This window comes from Xiphophorus couchianus, chromosome 16, assembly GCF_001444195.1.
Source record: "Xiphophorus couchianus chromosome 16, X_couchianus-1.0, whole genome shotgun sequence".
NCBI classification, from domain to species: domain Eukaryota; kingdom Metazoa; phylum Chordata; class Actinopteri; order Cyprinodontiformes; family Poeciliidae; genus Xiphophorus; species Xiphophorus couchianus.
In genome coordinates, this window is record NC_040243.1 from 9,695,110 (window position 1) to 9,712,347 (window position 17,238).

Here is a 17,238-nt window from a genome sequence, read left to right on the forward strand (position 1 = left end):
AGGAAACCAGAATAAAAATGTTTTTTTTTTTTTTTTGCGGTCATATTCAAAGAAAGAAGAAAACATAATCTCAAAAGAAAGAAAAAGAATTACATCAAGGAAACATTTCTAGAGGTACACTGAGACTTTAATCACACTGGGGTATGTTTATAACTTACAAGCCTTAACATTAAAAAGGTAATGCATTAAAAGAATGATAGTAATGTAGATGTACAGTAATTACTTTGTTCTTCAGTAAAATTAAGACATCCAACAAATGTCCCAATGCACATTACATTCATACAGCAGCAAAACACGAATGTAATCATCCAGAAAGTGTTACGGTATGTTATTCAAATGTATTCTTAAGCACAATTTGACTAATGCAGGAATGTACCATTTTGTATTTCCTGTTGATGTGCTGATTCATCATCAGACTGAGAGTTTTAAAGTTTGGCTCCTGCACCTGGCCTTTCAACCTGGATAGTCAAGGCAGCAGCTGCAGGGTCATCAATGAGCCAAAACAGTTCACCGCTGGTTGGTACAACACGAGCGGCTGGATACGGCGAAGCTTTTCCACCCTCCAGAACCTCCTGCAAAAAAAAAAAAAAAAAAGAGTTCTGAGTAGCAATCCAGCAAAATTGCACAAATAAGCAAGTTAAGCTCCTCTGTTTTGGTTAGTGTGTCAAAATGGTTGATGCTTTTGTTACTACACTGTTTTTAGTCACTTGCATATGAAAAACCCAAACGGTTTTGGCTAATTTAATGGATTTTTCTACAAATAGTATGTTTATTGTGACTGTGAAAATAGAAGGATTTATACACAGACATGCTTTCCGAGCGCAAAATTTACACAAGTGTGAAATCTACATTGCATCTGATAATAAGTAGGGACATTATATATCATATAAAAAATGAAAGGTTGTATATAAATCATATTTTTCCAACCATCACCTTCAAAACAGTGGCTTTGCTTCCACCTGTTGAGACAAAGGTCACACAGCGTGCAGCGTTCACCACTGGGAAAGTCATAGTGACGCGCTGTGGAGGCGGTTTGGGAGAATCACTGATAGGAGCCACAATTTTCTTTGTTTCCTGCGTGTGGGATACAGACAAGGCCAAGACATAACTTTTTACACTTCATATTTCACAAGCAAAATACATTAGAATCAGTGGAGATTATCCAGGTATTGATGCATTGCTTCCAGTCTTACTGAATAAGTAATTTCATGTAAAGCCTTTTACTTTTTGCCACAGTGGGAACTTTCATCACTCAGCTTGATGAACACGGCATGATGGATGATCTACCCTAATTAGTAGTTGAATTCTGAGCGGGTTGGGGATGGCTCTTATGAGAGAGTCGGTTGAGTTAAAAAGCATAATTGCTCCAATTCAGCTCTAACCCTGACATCAGCTGGAAGATGGAAACAGCTGTCTTTAGCTGCTGGTGGCAAAACATTTAATTATTCTTTGTGGGGGAAATGTATGGGACAAGTTCTACATTTAGCATCTACAGCACATCTGTGCAGAAGATGCTGATGACTGACAAACACTTTGAACGTATGCTTAAACCACGCATAAAGTATAGCGTAAACCATCACTAATTAAACTTCAGCTCAAAGGACTCTGTCTTTCATGACACGAAGACAGGACATGAGAGAAGCATCATTTTTTTATTTACACTCTACTTTTCTTGAAAAATCTATTTTATTTCTACTATATCAGGTGTGACAGAGAATTACTCAGGAAAAAATAAATACAAATGTAGGCAACGTTAAACTCTTATGGAAAAATCTAAGACAGTCCGACTCCTTGAAAGCCAAATAAAAAATGGAGACTTAATTTGAGATTTGTTCACAGAAGTGGTTATGTCTTAAACACTAAACAGACTGGAGTTACAAATGGCAATTACCTCCAGAAGGGGATGACCTGGGAAAAGAGAACATGTGTGTCCATCTGGTCCCATTCCCAGCAGCAACAGGTCAAACACAGGAAACTCTTCACCTGGGAACACCTGTTATTTTGAATTTAAAAATTCAATTAAATTCAAAGAACCAACCAGGTAGTAAAACATAAAAGCTTGGGATTCACTTGGACCTGTTTCAGTTTACAGGCGTAATCCTCTGCACACTCTGCCACTGGCAGAGAGGAGTCTATGGTTAAGATTCCACTCTCAGGGATGTTGATCTTGGGAAACAACTGACTCTAAAACAGAAGAGAAACCTGGCATTTAATTTAAATGCCATTTGGTGCAAAATACATTAAGAGCCATACATTTTACTCAATAACAGGAAATTTGACCTTGTAAAGCCCAAATGTGCTTTCCGGATCATCGAACGAAACCAGGCGCTCGTCACAGAAGCCAATCACCCACTTGCTGCAATCTGGCTGGGGCAGAGCCAGCAGCTCTTTGCTGAGCATGGACACGAGGCTTCCTCCTGAGAGACCCAGGGTGAACCTGCCATGAGAGGCTATGGCCTTCTCAGCCCTAGAGATCACGAGGTGGGCCAAGACTGGACCGAGCTCTGCTGAGGAAGGAAAGACCACAACTCTTCTTCCAGCCATCACAGCACTGCAAGAAGAGAGAAAGGTTGCAAAATAAAAGGAAGTCAGCTACAAAACAGTTTTGCAACTGTGTGAAAAATGCACTTAGCAAGGCTTTTGTAAACATTTAACAAATACTTTTATGATAAAAACTTTTATTAAATGTGGTTTACTAAACATGTCAGGCTACGTGGGAATTTACTTGTAGCCTACTTCAAGTACAGGAGAACCACTAGTCAGTAGGTTCATACAAGCGCGTTTCTTAGTACGCAGAAACAACTGCAAACCTAAAATGTGATTATTTTTAAATATAGAAACAAATTACTTTTAATACCTTGCAGAGAAAATTCGAAACAGGAGATGGTCATGTGGATTTTCAGTCGGCAAATGAGTAAGTTTAATTCCATGAACTACTTCCTGAACTGACGTTTCATCAGCCAATCACACGCCTTGCAACACCGCACTGCTTTCTGGTCGCTGCAGTTCCCGAAAAAGCAGCGTCCAAAATGCTCCAATTAGAATGCAAAGTTAACGTTTATCTAATATTCATCAATATTAACTAACGTTTTGGTAAACTAAGCAACATATGTCAATATTTCAACTCAATATTACAGTACTTTTGTATAATTGCTATGCTTCCGCCTCACCGGTAGATGGAATCAAAGTTTCCATTTGAACAACTTGAGTTTTACCCTTATGCATGCTTGCGCCGTTCTTCTCGCACCAAACAGTGTAACTACACGTTGTTGTAGTCATCACGAAGGAATCCTGACTGTGCCAACTCGCCTGCGTGAATTTTGCTTGTCTCGGGAGACCGACGAGAAACATGTCCACAGGCTTCTCCTTCCAGACGCAGCTCGTCTCCATCATGGATGCGCTATCCAAAACAGCTGTGATGGAAATAAGCAAACTGGTGGAGATCGAGTCCAAGATGCTGAAAATAGAAATAACAAGAGGGCGAAATGAAATCGCTTCTCTCACAGAGAAGCTGCAGCTGATGGAGAAGTTGCTGTTCATGGCTCAGGAGCGCAGGCAGGACACAGCAGCAGCAGCAGCAGCAGCATGCTCAGAGATGAGGGAGTCTCCAGAAAATAATGCTTTTTTGGCTTCAGACAATTCAAAGTATGTATAGTGTTTAATTCTACCCAAAGCTCTTTATCTTGACTGTTTCCTTTGACCGCTAATATTTTGTATTTAAGTGCACTGCATAGTAGTGGAACCACGTGGGAAAACATACGATCCTCAACAGAGATGGACAGTTTGCACCAAAGTGACGAGCATACCTCACCTGAAGTAAGTATCCAAACTGAATCAAATACAGTCTATTTTAAAGCTGTTTGACTTTAAACAATCATTTCAAAACTTTTCCCACATATACTCTGACAATTGTCCTGTGCGTTTTCAGCTGAAAAATAAATGCATTAGGTACTAAATACATGAAATTCAACATGGCGACGCCTTTAGACGTAGTTTGCAGTACCTCTGATGAACATCATTTTGAGCTTTACTTTCCAAAAGCAAGCACCACTTATGAGTCGTAGCCAGTGGGAAATCTGACTTAAGAGTGTGTTCCAGTTTATTTTTTCCGACTTCCCAGTCAGAATTTATGAGTATAACTGGGACAAAGCATAAATCATGTCTACTGGGCCTTGATGATGGACTTTGGATACCACTGCTTTAGCTAAAGCCACAGTTTGCAAATAAATTCCTAATGGTCAAAAGATTCTCATGGTACAAAGTTATTATTAAGGAGAAGTATTCAACATTTCCGTGGCATTAAATATACGCTACACCATAGGAAAGGGAAGGCAGTCTCTTTATAAATGGAAAAAAAAATATTGGAGCATGGGGACATTACGAAGACTGGACATTTCTTCTAAATAGCTAATCCAAATTTGGTGATATTTTACCAAAACCTTTCAGGATAGTTTGTTTTGGACAGACCATTTCACCCCATTTCACTGCATATACTCAAAGTGAAATGGAGCGGAGGTTGCATCATCATCAAGGGTAATGGCCAAGCCAAAGTCCGGAACTATTGCTGGTTTGTTTGGTTTTCAGTTAAGCTGCACAGGATAAACATCACAACATATGTGGAAGAAGCTTTCAAATGAGTCATTAGGGTCTGTTTGCTTTTTTTCCTCATAAAAACCTGGTATTTTAGCAGAATTGTGTACAATTTTAAAATAGAATCGAGTTTAATTATTTTTTACATTTGTGCAATTTAGGTTGCAAACCCACCAAATGACTTGTCTGAACTGATAGTGGTAAAAGAAGAGCCATCAGATGTAGAAAACAAAAACACAGAACAAGACAGAACAAATGAAGCAAGTGAGTTTTTAGATTGTTTTTGTTTGGCTTTTGCTACATTATGTTGGTTTTTGGGTGTATTTACATTTTCATCTGCTGTCAGCAGGAGCGGATGCAGTCATGGATACCCAAAAGGCTCCAAATGTGACGCAGCATCCTAAACCAAGTGCAGGACACCAGCAACCTCTGTTCATCAATAGCTTTATGAGTTCAAGCAGCCAGCAGCCTTGTGCTGACTCCAGGAGACAGGAGATGCAGTGGAATCCACAACTAACACCGGCTCACGCTACACTGCAGGAAGGGAAACAAGTGGTTCAAAACGTTGCCTCACAAAACATCAGCGCATCCAGGAATGTGAAGCTCCACAGTTTTAGGAACTCGTCTGCAAAGAGGTTTGGCTGCATGCAGTGTGGCAAGGGTTTCAGATGCTTCAGCCAGCTTGAAATTCACCAGCGAAGTCACACAGGCGAGAAGCCATTCAGGTGCACGCTGTGTGGAAAGCGATACGCCCAGAAAGGCCACCTGTACACACACCAGCGCACACACACTGGGGAAAAGCCCTATCGATGCACTATTTGTGGAAAGGGTTTTATTCAGAAGTGCACCCTTGATATGCATCAGCGCACACACACAGGTGAAAAACCTTTTGTTTGTGTCAGCTGTGGCAAGGGTTTCACAAAGAAGTGTAATCTGAAGAAACATCTGACTCTGCATCTAGACCCTGGCCTAAACGTCTATGGAGGCGAGTCATTTAGTGGAACAATTATACACGGAACCACATAAAATGACCATGGCTAACATTTATTTCTTCATTCTGATTTTAAACTTCTATTGGAAAATAAAGTTTACTTTGCTTAAGATATGAATGTGTGTCTAACAGTGCATATTTTCAACACATCACTGAAATGTTTTCTGTGCAAAATATCAGAAACTGATGTTTCAACAAGCAAATATTTTTTTTAATAGTCTGGTAAAGCCAATTTCTCCTGAGAACTTACAAGTGTATTAATCTGATACATTATGAAATCAACTGTGAATAACTCGGCATAGGAGAAAGTGCTTCAGATATATAAAAAAAAAACACTCCAGGAACTATTAAGTAGCTATTAAAGCAGCTGAACTAGCAGACGACCAGTAGCATTAGTGGTTATCAACAGATCATTAAAATTTGTTTGGCTGAAAACACATTAAAGGTTTGAAGGCTTAGGGGATTTTGTTTACTTAATATTGATCATACTCTTTATATCAGTTTTAGTGTGCTATAATTGATTAATTAGATCAAGCATTACCTCGTAAAAGGTGTGAATTTATTAGTAGCCTATCATCTCTGTGGGTCATTGTACACTCTGTACAGATGCACCTCAATAAATCAAAACATAAACAATAAGTTTTATTTTTGCTATTGAGATTTTAAAAAGGAAAGTCATAGATAACCTAGATTTAATACACACATTTCAAGCTTTTAGTTTGAACTTAATAAGTTACACTAAAGGTGGAAAACGTTTTTAAATGATCATTCATTGCCTTGTTTTTTTTTGTTTTTTTTTGTATCCTAAAAACATGGTTGGACAGTCACCGTATACTTGCACATCTGAAAATAACTTATTTAGCTATTACAAATAATCACCACTAGATGGCAACAATTTCAAATAATATCTAGTTTTAAGTTTGAGTAAAGATCGAGTAACGTACATATCGTACATATTATATTATTCTCCCCCTCTTCTTTTAGAAATATTTTGCAATAGCTCAACACCGATTATATATGTTTAAATTTTATTAATAAAGAAGCTTTATGTAGCTTTTATTGTGCGTGGGTAAATAAGTAATCTAAAAAACGTGGGAAGGTGTGAAACAGGAGAAGTTCCGACTATATTTGAAAGATAACGACAAATAATGTAATATGTGCTGATTTTGCCACTTTGACCTTTACAGAACAAATATCTTTTTTTATGCGCTAATTATACATTAAAGTATTTCTTTATTCATTAATGTTTTGAGAGATGTTTTATAATACTCGTCTTCTCTGTCCTATGACATTTTCTATCCATATATTTTCAGCAAAAGCCTTATAAATCGAGTTGAGGCAGCAACACACGCTGTTGCCTTTACATACAGTATACATTGTGCTTTCGCCTATAGATTTCCCATAATCCTTTGCGGTACAGCTGTATCACATATTTGATTATAGGAGCAACGCTACTTCGGGGGCAGTAATCTTGCCGAAATTAGAAATACTCAGCTACTTTTGGCGAGATGATGTGCGACAGCGCTAACAGGAGTTTTCGGACACAGCTGGCCGTCATCCTGGACAGGCTAACAAAGGCGGCTTTGGCTGAGATCAGCAGCCTGGCTGACGAATGCTCCTCCGTCCTTCACACTGAGATATCTCTGCATAAGACGGAGAACGAGGCGCTGAAGAAGAGGTGCTACTCTCTGGAGGTCCAGCTGAGAGCAGCCAGAGAGGGACAGACCTACCCTGCACATGTCAACACCAGCGTCAGGCAACTTTCAGGTCAGACGCTTGAATCAAGCCTGACACTTAGGGGTTTCCCCCCCCCCCCCCCCCCTTTTTTTTTGCTGCATAATGCACCTTATAGGCTTGTATTCTGGTTAATATTATTGTTACTTGGAGTTACTGTTTGCTCTCTGCCTATCTTTGTATAACTGAATGCATAGAAAGGTAACAATCTGCATCAAATCTCAGTATACGCTCTATATTTTTCCTTCTAGATCAGCACCAGTCTTCTCCAGCCATCGAAGGGGTATTTGGGAAGGATTGGTGCATGGATCTGTGGAGAGAAGAGAAGCTTCACCCTCAGAGAAGACTGCCAATGGAGGCTGCTATGACAAACATAGGAGCAGAGGTCAGCTGTGTGTCTTATTTTTGCAATCCAGTCATATGATGGACTGAATAATGAGGGATGTATTTTTAGCCGTTTCCTTTATGCTGTTGGTAGGCAGCTGACATGATGGGGAGAGAACCTGATCTTATTTTTGTGAAAGAAGAGATGTATGACGATCACCCTATTGGTCAACAGATGAGTCGCGCTGACAACAGGAAAAGTAAGAGTGGAGTGAAATCAAACAAAACAGATTGCTAACTGCCTGCGACTTAACTGGATGAATTTTCATTTTACAGTGGTTGGGATGTTTGAAGATGACGGCATGCTTCACAGGTCCGTCGATGAACTGCAGCTTCACTCAGGGGAATTGAATAATTTCCCCATGATGTCGGACGGACAAATGCTACAGCGGGCACAGCCGACCATCGTGGACAGATTAATAGAGGACGCAGCAATGGGCAGTCTTGTGGAAAACACAAATCCTCCTCCAGCCTCGGTGGAACCCTCAGATTACACAAACTGTCTCCAAACAAACACAACCAAAGAACTCCCCTTTCAGCCCAAACTTGTTAAGGCACCAAAGCGGTTTGACTGTTTATTCTGTGGAAAAATCTTTAACTATTTAAGCAGCTTAAAAGTGCACATCAGACGGCACTCGGGCGAAAAGCCTTTCAGCTGCTCTGTGTGCGGAAAACGATTTGCTCAGAAAACGTACCTGAAGCTGCACCAGCGAGTGCACTCTGGTGAAAAGCCTTACAGCTGTCCAGACTGTGGCAAAAGTTTCTCCCAGAAAAGCTCCTTAAACATACATCTTCGAACGCACACGGGTGAAAAGCCTTACAGCTGCGTGGGATGTGGCAAATGCTACGCGTATAAATATGGTTTAAATCACCATCAGTGTTTCAACTGGATGGTCAAACCAGAGGTATTTGACACAGGTCCTCTCAGCACTGCTCAGAGTGACTCAACATGCGGCAGTATATCTTTACTAACGTCCAACATGGAGGAAAAATACTGATGTGGAACAAAGAGAGCTGGATTGTATTATCTATTGTCACCTGTGCTACTGTTTGTCATATTTTTTAGCTAGAGTGGAGAGACTAACATAGCAGTGGCTAAACAATAGTTGAGCTTATTTGTCCATTATAATAGATTATTTATTCTCACAGGTTTGACTGATCGGCCAGCAAGAAATGAAAACATCTTGCCTTCATGTCATTGCTGCATGTGTTTGTTCCTAATATATCAGGCCACAGAAGGACTGTCCCAAGAAATACCAAATTATTGACTTTGGGAAAATGGTCCTGGCCGACCTCTAGAACTACCTCCTTGGAACAAAAAGGTGAAACAAGTTTGTTTCACCTTTTCCTTTTCCTTTGACCAGCTCTTTATTTGTTCGACACCATATTTAATTCTTTTTCATTAAAATGAAACTGAAGTCATTTTTCCTGAAATATAACTACAATTAATTTGTTTATCTCTTGGTGATATATTTAAATAAGCTCCTCAGGCTGTAATTGATAATATTGTTACTGTTTGAATGGTTACTTTTATGGTTCCACCGTGATTATGAATTGAAGAGAAATTGTCAACATTCTGTAATGTAGTCTTATTTCATTCCTATTGCCTAATAGAAATTGCTTTCTTTGAATGTACAGCTTGCCTGAGCTGATTCTGTTCCAGAGACGGTTCTAGAAGCATCGATTTTACTAGCATATAACTGAAATTGAGTTTTATGAAATAAAACAAAATAAAACATTTGTACTTATGACTTTGTTTTAATAGAGAAAATAACATGAAAAATGTCAAATAAATTACAAAAACATTTGTTTTCAACACACCTTCCACTATACTAAAGACAAATAAAACATTACCATCAAGACATTAACAACATTTAAACTAGTGTATTTGATGCATTTCACAAATGTAGCTAATAAACAAGACATATAACCATATAATGGATGCACAGATTGCAATTTTCTGGCCGATCGTCGATTACCGATGTTTAAAAAGCCTGACATGCCGATACAAATTTTTTTTGTCTTAAAATGACTCTAAATATAGCAAGAAAGTCACAGATTTGGCAACAGTGGGGTGACTACTGTTAACTGTAAATGTTCAGACATGACCCGAGTGACCGGTCTATCAGTTAAACCTCTCAACGAAGAGCAAAAGAGGACAGTGGTTGATTTTTGGACCCTTGCCGAGGTAGATAAGATGAGTAGATAAGATCGGCTTCACATGTAAGTATCGGCTGATCACCAATCTCCCAAAATTGAGGAAAACGGAGCAAATTTATCGTCCGATAAATTTATCCCTCGCACCCTAGTTTCTGCTGCTACATGTTGCTAGGTTTAGGTTGTTTCTGACACACTGACGCTCCTCCAACAACCTCACGATTTAAGTGTGCCATTAGATGATGATTGAGGTTCACCTTCTGCGTGAAGGTCTTTCCACACTTAACACACAGGAAAGGTCTCTCACCAGTATGGATGCGTAAATGACATTTTAAATTGCCTTTCTGAGTAAACCTTTTGCCGCACAGGCTGCACCTGTAGGGTTTCTCACCTGTATGTACAACATAGTGAATCCTCAGAGCTGACTGGTTGGCAAAGATCTTGCCGCATAACTCGCACGACTTGCTGATTCTCTGATGTAAAACAGGAGGCACACATCTGTGGGAGTTCAGCTTCTTTTGAGGGAAATGCTGCTTGCAGATGCTGCAGAAGTTTGTCTTATGTGACTTCATGTGGTGTGTCAGTGTGCCCTTGTGAAAGAACGTCCTGCTACATACATGACATGTGAACGTGTTGCTTTTTGGAGCTCTGGTCGTTTTCACACTGACCACATTCAAGTTTTTAGGGAGGTCTTTAACATTAGTGAAACAGTTGTCAGTGCTGTTTGTTGGTAATGTCTGCTGTTCGTCGTGACTGGGCCCGACTGCAGGGCTCGATTCTGCTTCATTGTGACTTGCTTGGACAAACTGAACATCATCATCATCCTCCTCCTCCTCCGCATCGTCGTCCTCCACTTCAATTGGTATGATATGGGCGCTAAAGTCCTCTTCTGTTGTATCATTGATACTGATAAACTGCACCAGTGTTTCTTCTGTACTTTCTAATAACGAATCCTGCTGTCCATCCTGATCAAGTGGCAAGCTGCAAGTACTGCCATCGACAGAGTAATCCACTGACTTCTGATCCAATTCCTCAGCCATGCTTTCTTCGTGTTCTGATGTACAAAGGCAGCAATTTAAACTCAGAAAGCAGGAAAAACATTGCTCTTTTTACCCATTCCATTCCAATTCTTCACATATTTCTTACCGTCATTGGAAATTGCTTCCTCAGATGCCACTAACTCATCTGAGTTAGTGGTAGTTAGGACTACTAACTCATCTGAGTTAGTGGCAGCATTTGGCATCAACTCCTCTTTTTTGATCTCGGCAAGTGTGACTTGGTCCGATTGAGCTGCTGTAGGCTGTTAAAGACAAAGTCTTGTTTTAATCTCAAGTTCAAAAGGACACATTTTCAAAAACTGTGGGTTACCAGCTGTAATTTGAAATGGAAAGGTTGTTTAACTTCAGTTATTAGGATCGAATTATTTATTTGATCAAGAGCAATACAAAATAAATACATTAACCTAGCAAAATACAGAGCGTAATTAAAAAAAACATTTGATATAGGTAAATTCACAACATTCCACCATCAGTACCATGGCAGGCGGTTGAAAATGTAAAATTACAGTAAAACGTGTTGATGAAGTAAAAACTGATCAGTTCACCATACTTTACAAAAAGAGTTTTATTGATACATTACTAATTCTCCTGATCCTTTTACAGAAAACAGCCAAGATTCACCTGAAGATGAAGAATTTTTTTAAATTGAACATATAGCCTTCAATGCCACTCCCTATGTTTCGAAAAATGACTTGACAGTCTATCAAACCCATTCAAGCTCCTGTTACCATCAAAAGTTTACATTTTTTTTTCTAAATTTCTAATGTTTGTGTTGAACATTAATATAAGCAAACTTAATTTTTGTTTTGATGCACAATGTACCATTTCACTGTTTTTATTGGTTAAAATAATCTGCAGTAACAAATGATACCCATCGGCTGAATGGATGGACTATTATAATTTAATAACCAAGATCTATTTTAATCTTTGAAATAGTACAGAATTCATACAGGACTACTTGTTGAACATTTTATGACATATCTTGAAAGAATTGGGTTTAAGCATCATTTTGGCCACAACCATTCACAGGTTAATAATGTAAATTGAGGGACATGAATTACTGACAAATTTAGAAAAAAACTCTAAACTAAGACCAGTTCAAGTAATGTATGAAAGACATTTTAAAACATTTATTTTTACTAGTTGGCTGTTTTGGAAACTATATTTTAAAAAAAACATAAAGCTTTTATTATAAGCTTTTAGGCATTTATAAGCAAAACAAACATATAAATACCCAATCTTGTAAGTAATATTTCACGCTTATTTGTATATTTTTAAATTCAATATGGCACAGTGCCTTTTAATCAGCCTTCAATTAAAATCAGGTGGGCAAAGAAACACCTTAAACACGCAGGGCAGTGTGCCTTGATGATCATGGGAAACTGTTAATTATTAGGCTGTAATATTGATTTGTAATCACTTCTGTGTCCATAATAACACGCAGAAGGAAATATATATATATATATTTTGGAGTAACCCCTTCTCACCTCATCATCAGGAGACCCTGGTGAGTCTGTGCATCTCTGGGGACTGTATGGATCTCTGTCCTTCCACAGATTTATACACCAGTCTTTTCCAAAGATCCCCTCTATAGTGGGAGGGCAGGTCACTAAGAAATAGGAAAGAAACAAAGGACAAGCTGGGTAAATCAATGCGGATCACGCTTGCTCACAATGACCTGCTGTTTTAGTTTGCCATACTCAAATACCATCATGATGCTTCTCGTCTCTGCTGCAGACAGTTTGCACACCTACGCTGCAATAACTTCTACTTTTCTTGGGCGTGTCTCTGACCACACTTGTTAGTTCGCACTCCAGACTGTTCACTTTCTCCGTCAGGGCTGAATTGGCAAACAGAAGCCGGGACAGCTCCGTCCGCAGCTCGGCTGAGTCCTGGTCCACCAGCTTGCAGACCTGGCTAAACGCAGACTTCGCCATCGTCTCCATGACGGAGGAGAGCTGGGAGTGAATGGAGACGCGGCTCGCCATGGCAGACGGCAGAAGTACAAAGGTTTTCTAGCAATATATAAAAAAATAAAAATAAAAAAAAACTAATGTTCACGTGTCAACTGGAAAACGTGCAACATTAAAATAAAATAAGTATTTGCGGCGCATGTAGCCAATGGAGCTAATAAGAGTTACCGCTGCGCACAAAGCGGGACCCAAATAAAAGTTGCAACAGTGATGTATTTCCGGCGGATGTAACTGGTCAGCTGCTTTCTGTTAGAGCGCTTCCTTGTTGCGAATGAAACGTCTTAAGGTAGATTTTTTTTCTGATATAGTTGAATCTTAATGCGAGCCGCTTTCTCGCCTACTTCAGCAGACGGAGTGCAGCCGCCAGCATGAACACGGAGAAAGACTTTTCGCCGCTGACGCCCAACATTGTGAGGGCTCTCAATGATAAGCTGTATGAGAAAAGGAAAGTCGCGGCTCTGGAAATAGAGAAGCTGGTGCGGGAGTTCGTGGCCCAGAACAATTCAACTCAAATCAGACATGTGATCCAGATCCTTGCATCGGAGTTTGCTCTCTCTCAACACCCCCACAGTCGCAAGGGAGGTCTGATCGGACTGGCCGCTTGCTCCATCGCCCTGGGGAAGGACTCAGGTCTGTATCTGAAGGAGCTCATTGAGCCTGTACTCACGTGTTTCAATGACTCAGACAGCCGCTTGCGCTATTATGCCTGTGAGGCTCTGTATAACATAGTGAAGGTGGCCAGAGGGGCAGTGCTGCCTCACTTCAATCTGCTTTTTGATGGTCTCAGCAAGCTTGCAGCAGATCCAGACCCTAATGTGAAAAGTGGATCTGAACTCCTGGACAGGTTACTGAAAGACATAGTTACAGAGAGCAACACTTTTGATCTGGTGTCATTTGTCCCCCTGCTGAGGGAGAGGATTTACTCGAATAATCAGTATGCCAGGCAGTTTATAATTTCTTGGATCCATGTCCTGGAGTCAGTGCCAGACATCCACCTGTTAGACTATCTCCCCGAGATCCTGGACGGACTCTTTCAGATCCTGGGTGACAACAGCAAGGAGATCCGCAGGACGTGTGAGGTGGTGCTTGGGGAGTTTCTGAAGGAGATTAAGAAGACCCCCTCAAGTGTGAAATTTGCTGAGATGGCCAACATTCTTGTCATTCACTGCCAGGTTGCCGATGAAACCAAACTCACGAATGATCTGATCCAGCTGACAGCTATGACCTGGATGAGGGAGTTCATCCAGCTTGCAGGCAGAGTGGTGCTGCCTTATTCTTCTGGGATTCTCACTGCAGTGCTCCCATGCCTTTCCTATGATGACAGGAAGAAAAATACCAAAGAAGCGGCCAGTGCCTGTAATAACAGTCTGATGAAACTGGTGACTCCGGAAGATGATGAGGACACAGAGGAAGAAAGAAACGGAAGCACGGGATCGCCTTCTGCTGGAGAAGGCCAGCCCAAAATGGAAGGAGACAGCAATGACATGTTAAATGCATCCCAAGAATCTGTCGGTTTGAGCAATATCAGTTTCTTTACTCCAACAAGTTCTGACAGGCCTCATGTAACTCTGGACCTCGACGGGATTGTTCAGGTGTTGAACCGCCACCTCCATGACTCCTCCACTGGCATGATGACCCGCATAGCTGTCCTCAAATGGCTTTATCACCTGTACATTAAGACACCACGCAAAATGTTTCGCCACACAGACAAACTTTTCCCCATTCTGCTTAAAACGCTGTCTGATGAGTCTGATGAAGTCATCCTGAAGGATCTGGAGGTGTTGGCTGAGATAGCATCCTCTCCTGCCGGCCAAACGGACCAGGCCTCCTCTTGCGATATGGCTGACAACAAACTGGTGCTCAAGGTGCCAGACGGGCCCAAAACAGGACAGCAGTCCAGCACAGCCTCCAAAGCTGTGGACTCCTCCCCCTCTACTCCCAGTATGAACTCGTACTTTTATAAGTTCATGATCAATTTGCTGAAGCGTTTCAGTCTGGATAGGAAACTTCTGGAGAACAGAGGAGCGTTCATCATCAGGCAGCTTTGCCTATTGCTTCATGCAGAGAACATCTTCCACTCTATGGCTGACATCTTGCTGAAGGAGGAGGACCTTAAATTCGCCTCTACCATGGTTCAGACCCTCAACACCATCCTGCTCACCTCTGCTGAGCTCTTCCAGCTACGCAACCAGCTGAAAGACCTGCACACTCAGGAAAGTTGTGCTTTGTTCTGCTGCCTGTATCGGTCCTGGTGCCACAACCCCGTGGCCACTGTGTCCCTTTGTTTCCTCACACAGAACTACAAGCACGCGTATGATCTCATCCAGAAGTTTGGAAATCTGGAAGTGACTGTAGACTTCCTGATGGAGGTTGATAAGCTGGTGCAGCTCATAGAAAGCCCGATTTTTACCTACCTGCGTCTGCAGCTCCTGGATGTGGAGAATAACCCATACCTGATTAAGGCGTTGTATGGTCTGCTGATGCTGCTGCCTCAGAGTCAGGCTTTCCAGCTGCTCTCGCATCGCCTGAAGTGTGTGCCCAATCCAGAGCTTATGAGAACTGTGGACGAATCCAAGTACATGGACTCTAAAAAACAAGCAGCCTGCATGCGCTCCTCTCACACTCAGGTGGATTACAGCGAGCTGCTGCAGCATTTTGACCGAGTGCAGAGCAAACACCTGGAGGTCCGACACCAGCGCTCTGCACGTGCATCCGATCACCAAGACAGGAAGCTAATGTGATGTGTGTAACTTATGATTATTGAAGACAGAGTATATGTAATACAGAAATAATATACTGAAAGAAATAATTATTATTAAAGCCAAAACGTATATAAAATTATTTGTTGAAGAAGCACTGGATATACACTGTCAGCTCATCTGTGTATTTTGGCATTCCTTATCTTTATGTGTAACATTAGAAAAACTGGAAACATATAAATCCCACCATGTAAAGTCCAAACAAAACCTCCTATATATAACAACATATAACAAATAGCTTGTCATTAAATCTGCATGTTAGTTGTGTTTTTATCCTATTGTGCAGAAGCATGTGTTCAAGTTGCCTTAATCATGTCTGCCAGAAACAGGAATATCACATGTTGATCATTGGCTCAGATCAGGTGAAGTTTAACTCGGTACATGACTGGGAACTAGCATACTACATGTGTGTTGTTTCACATTAGAAGTTTTTACATTGCAGAACTTTTACTTTTATTGTTTATATATTGAACAGCTTTTTTGTATGCAATGATCTTCCATTGTTCTTTTTGTGATGTTTCACTGCAGTCATTCCTTTCGAAAATAAAGTGGACCGTGTGATTTACGTATTTTCTGTGGTTATATTTCACACTTTTCTGGTGATTAGAATAACTCGGTAAACGTCTTTGTGAGAAGTAAAACAAGGTTGCCACTTCCCTATAGTAAAATAATTCTTGTGATTTGTCTCCTGTTTTATCATATCACTGTCAGAAAACAATTGCACATTAAACTAAAAATGTCAACCACATTTTAGAGGTAAAACTGCTTTAGGACATTTTTTATTGCGTAGCATTATATTTTAGATAAAAATGGCTGTCACGCTCTAGAACTGACATTGCAGCATAAAGAATTGCACCTGCCTTTTTAAGCAACTATTTGATTATTGCACATTACTACATGCAGTTTACAGGTATGATAAAACATTCTGCCTTTCTGTCAATTATATGTTTTAATACATAAATAATCTGGTCTTTACCAGATTGTAAAATTAATCAAATCTAACCTCATTTGTAAAAAAAAAAATAAAAACGCTACACAAAATATAGAAAACTTGACTTTATTCTTACAATGATTACTCACAATTAAATACACAAGACCAAATGGGCTGCAGGATCCCTGATATAGTTACTTCAAATCCAACAGAAAATAAAATGTTTAAAAGAGTATCCCCATTCATTACACAAATTGTGTCGCTGAACTTTGAGTTTTATTTAAAATACTAAAAATAAACATGTAAAAGACGTGCTGATTGTTTATAGATGGAAAAAGTGGCAATCACAGACCACACATCAATGCCAATCAAGGAAGAAGTAAGGATACCCATAAAATACACTGTGTAGTCATAAAAATAGTTTTTAGCTAATTTAAAACTACAAAATTGTGGACCTTATGATTAATTTTCTTTAAAAAAAAAGTATTTGTCATTTTTCCAACTTGTTCTGAGCCGATGGTAGATTTGCTGCTAAAATATTTCCTTACATGTCAATGGTAATTTATAGTGAAACCAGAGTGGTTGACTCACTCTCCCCCTCTTCTCTGGAGCAAGACTAAATTGAACCCTGAAGTACAAGCTAAAAAGAAAATAGATCTTC

General features: G+C 40.1%; 4 protein-coding genes across 6 annotated transcripts; 2 read left to right on the plus strand and 2 right to left on the minus strand.

Annotated features, from left to right (window-relative positions):
- Positions 1 to 105: 105 nt before the first annotated feature.
- On the minus strand, positions 106 to 2,984 carry pgls (6-phosphogluconolactonase). The gene is made up of 6 exons (XM_028043199.1): positions 2,858 to 2,984; positions 2,281 to 2,551; positions 2,077 to 2,184; positions 1,892 to 1,993; positions 934 to 1,074; positions 106 to 572 (listed from the first exon to the last, which is right to left on the minus strand). The coding sequence occupies exons 2-6, from the start codon at positions 2,542 to 2,544 to the stop codon at positions 426 to 428; spliced, it is 762 nt and encodes a 253-aa protein (XP_027899000.1). The 5' UTR covers positions 2,545 to 2,551; positions 2,858 to 2,984; the 3' UTR covers positions 106 to 425.
- A 145-nt stretch (positions 2,985 to 3,129) lies between these two features.
- LOC114160383 (zinc finger protein 585A-like) lies at positions 3,130 to 9,447 on the plus strand. Its single transcript, XM_028042960.1, has 8 exons — positions 3,130 to 3,645; positions 3,723 to 3,816; positions 4,752 to 4,854; positions 4,937 to 5,613; positions 7,066 to 7,348; positions 7,567 to 7,700; positions 7,794 to 7,899; positions 7,976 to 9,447. Exons 1-8 carry the CDS (start codon positions 3,350 to 3,352, stop codon positions 8,695 to 8,697), a joined length of 2,415 nt encoding a protein of 804 aa, XP_027898761.1. The 5' UTR covers positions 3,130 to 3,349; the 3' UTR covers positions 8,698 to 9,447.
- A 264-nt stretch (positions 9,448 to 9,711) lies between these two features.
- On the minus strand, positions 9,712 to 13,082 carry LOC114160536 (zinc finger protein 300-like). Of its 3 annotated transcripts, XM_028043185.1 has the most exons (5): positions 12,623 to 13,082; positions 12,402 to 12,523; positions 11,075 to 11,156; positions 11,003 to 11,041; positions 9,712 to 10,910 (listed from the first exon to the last, which is right to left on the minus strand). In XM_028043185.1, exons 1-5 carry the CDS (start codon positions 12,900 to 12,902, stop codon positions 10,018 to 10,020), a joined length of 1,416 nt encoding a protein of 471 aa, XP_027898986.1. In that variant the 5' UTR covers positions 12,903 to 13,082; the 3' UTR covers positions 9,712 to 10,017. The 3 variants fall into 3 exon arrangements, with proteins under 3 accessions (XP_027898986.1, XP_027898987.1, XP_027898985.1); XM_028043186.1 differs by having other exon boundaries at positions 11,003 to 11,156; positions 12,665 to 13,082; XM_028043184.1 differs by having other exon boundaries at positions 11,003 to 11,156; positions 12,623 to 13,081.
- A 32-nt stretch (positions 13,083 to 13,114) lies between these two features.
- Positions 13,115 to 16,215, plus strand: vac14 (vac14 homolog (S. cerevisiae)). The gene has a single exon (XM_028043168.1). It carries the CDS (start codon positions 13,256 to 13,258, stop codon positions 15,626 to 15,628), a length of 2,373 nt encoding a protein of 790 aa, XP_027898969.1. The 5' UTR covers positions 13,115 to 13,255; the 3' UTR covers positions 15,629 to 16,215.
- The last annotated feature ends 1,023 nt before the right edge of the window (positions 16,216 to 17,238 follow it).

Bases quoted from the DNA above. Each gene is read 5' to 3' on its own strand.
- LOC114160383 (XM_028042960.1), top strand. From the start codon at position 3,350: ATGTCCACAGGCTTCTCCTTCCAGACGCAGCTCGTCTCCATCATGGAT. The intron at 7,701-7,793 runs GTCAGCTGTGTG...TGCTGTTGGTAG, and splicing joins TGACAAACATAGGAGCAGAG to GCAGCTGACATGATGGGGAG. The intron at 7,900-7,975 runs GTAAGAGTGGAG...TTCATTTTACAG, and splicing joins TCGCGCTGACAACAGGAAAA to TGGTTGGGATGTTTGAAGAT.
- vac14 (XM_028043168.1), top strand. From the start codon at position 13,256: ATGAACACGGAGAAAGACTTTTCGCCGCTGACGCCCAACATTGTGAGG.
- pgls (XM_028043199.1), bottom strand. From the start codon at position 2,544: ATGGCTGGAAGAAGAGTTGTGGTCTTTCCTTCCTCAGCAGAGCTCGGT. The intron at 1,075-1,891 runs GTAATTGCCATT...TCCCACACGCAG, and splicing joins CAGGTCATCCCCTTCTGGAG to GAAACAAAGAAAATTGTGGC. The intron at 573-933 runs GTGATGGTTGGA...TTTTTTTTGCAG, and splicing joins GCAAAGCCACTGTTTTGAAG to GAGGTTCTGGAGGGTGGAAA.
- LOC114160536 (XM_028043184.1), bottom strand. From the start codon at position 12,902: ATGGCGAGCCGCGTCTCCATTCACTCCCAGCTCTCCTCCGTCATGGAG. The intron at 12,524-12,622 runs GTATTTGAGTAT...CCTATTTCTTAG, and splicing joins AGACGAGAAGCATCATGATG to TGACCTGCCCTCCCACTATA. The intron at 11,157-12,401 runs GTGAGAAGGGGT...TGTCTTTAACAG, and splicing joins CAGGGTCTCCTGATGATGAG to CCTACAGCAGCTCAATCGGA.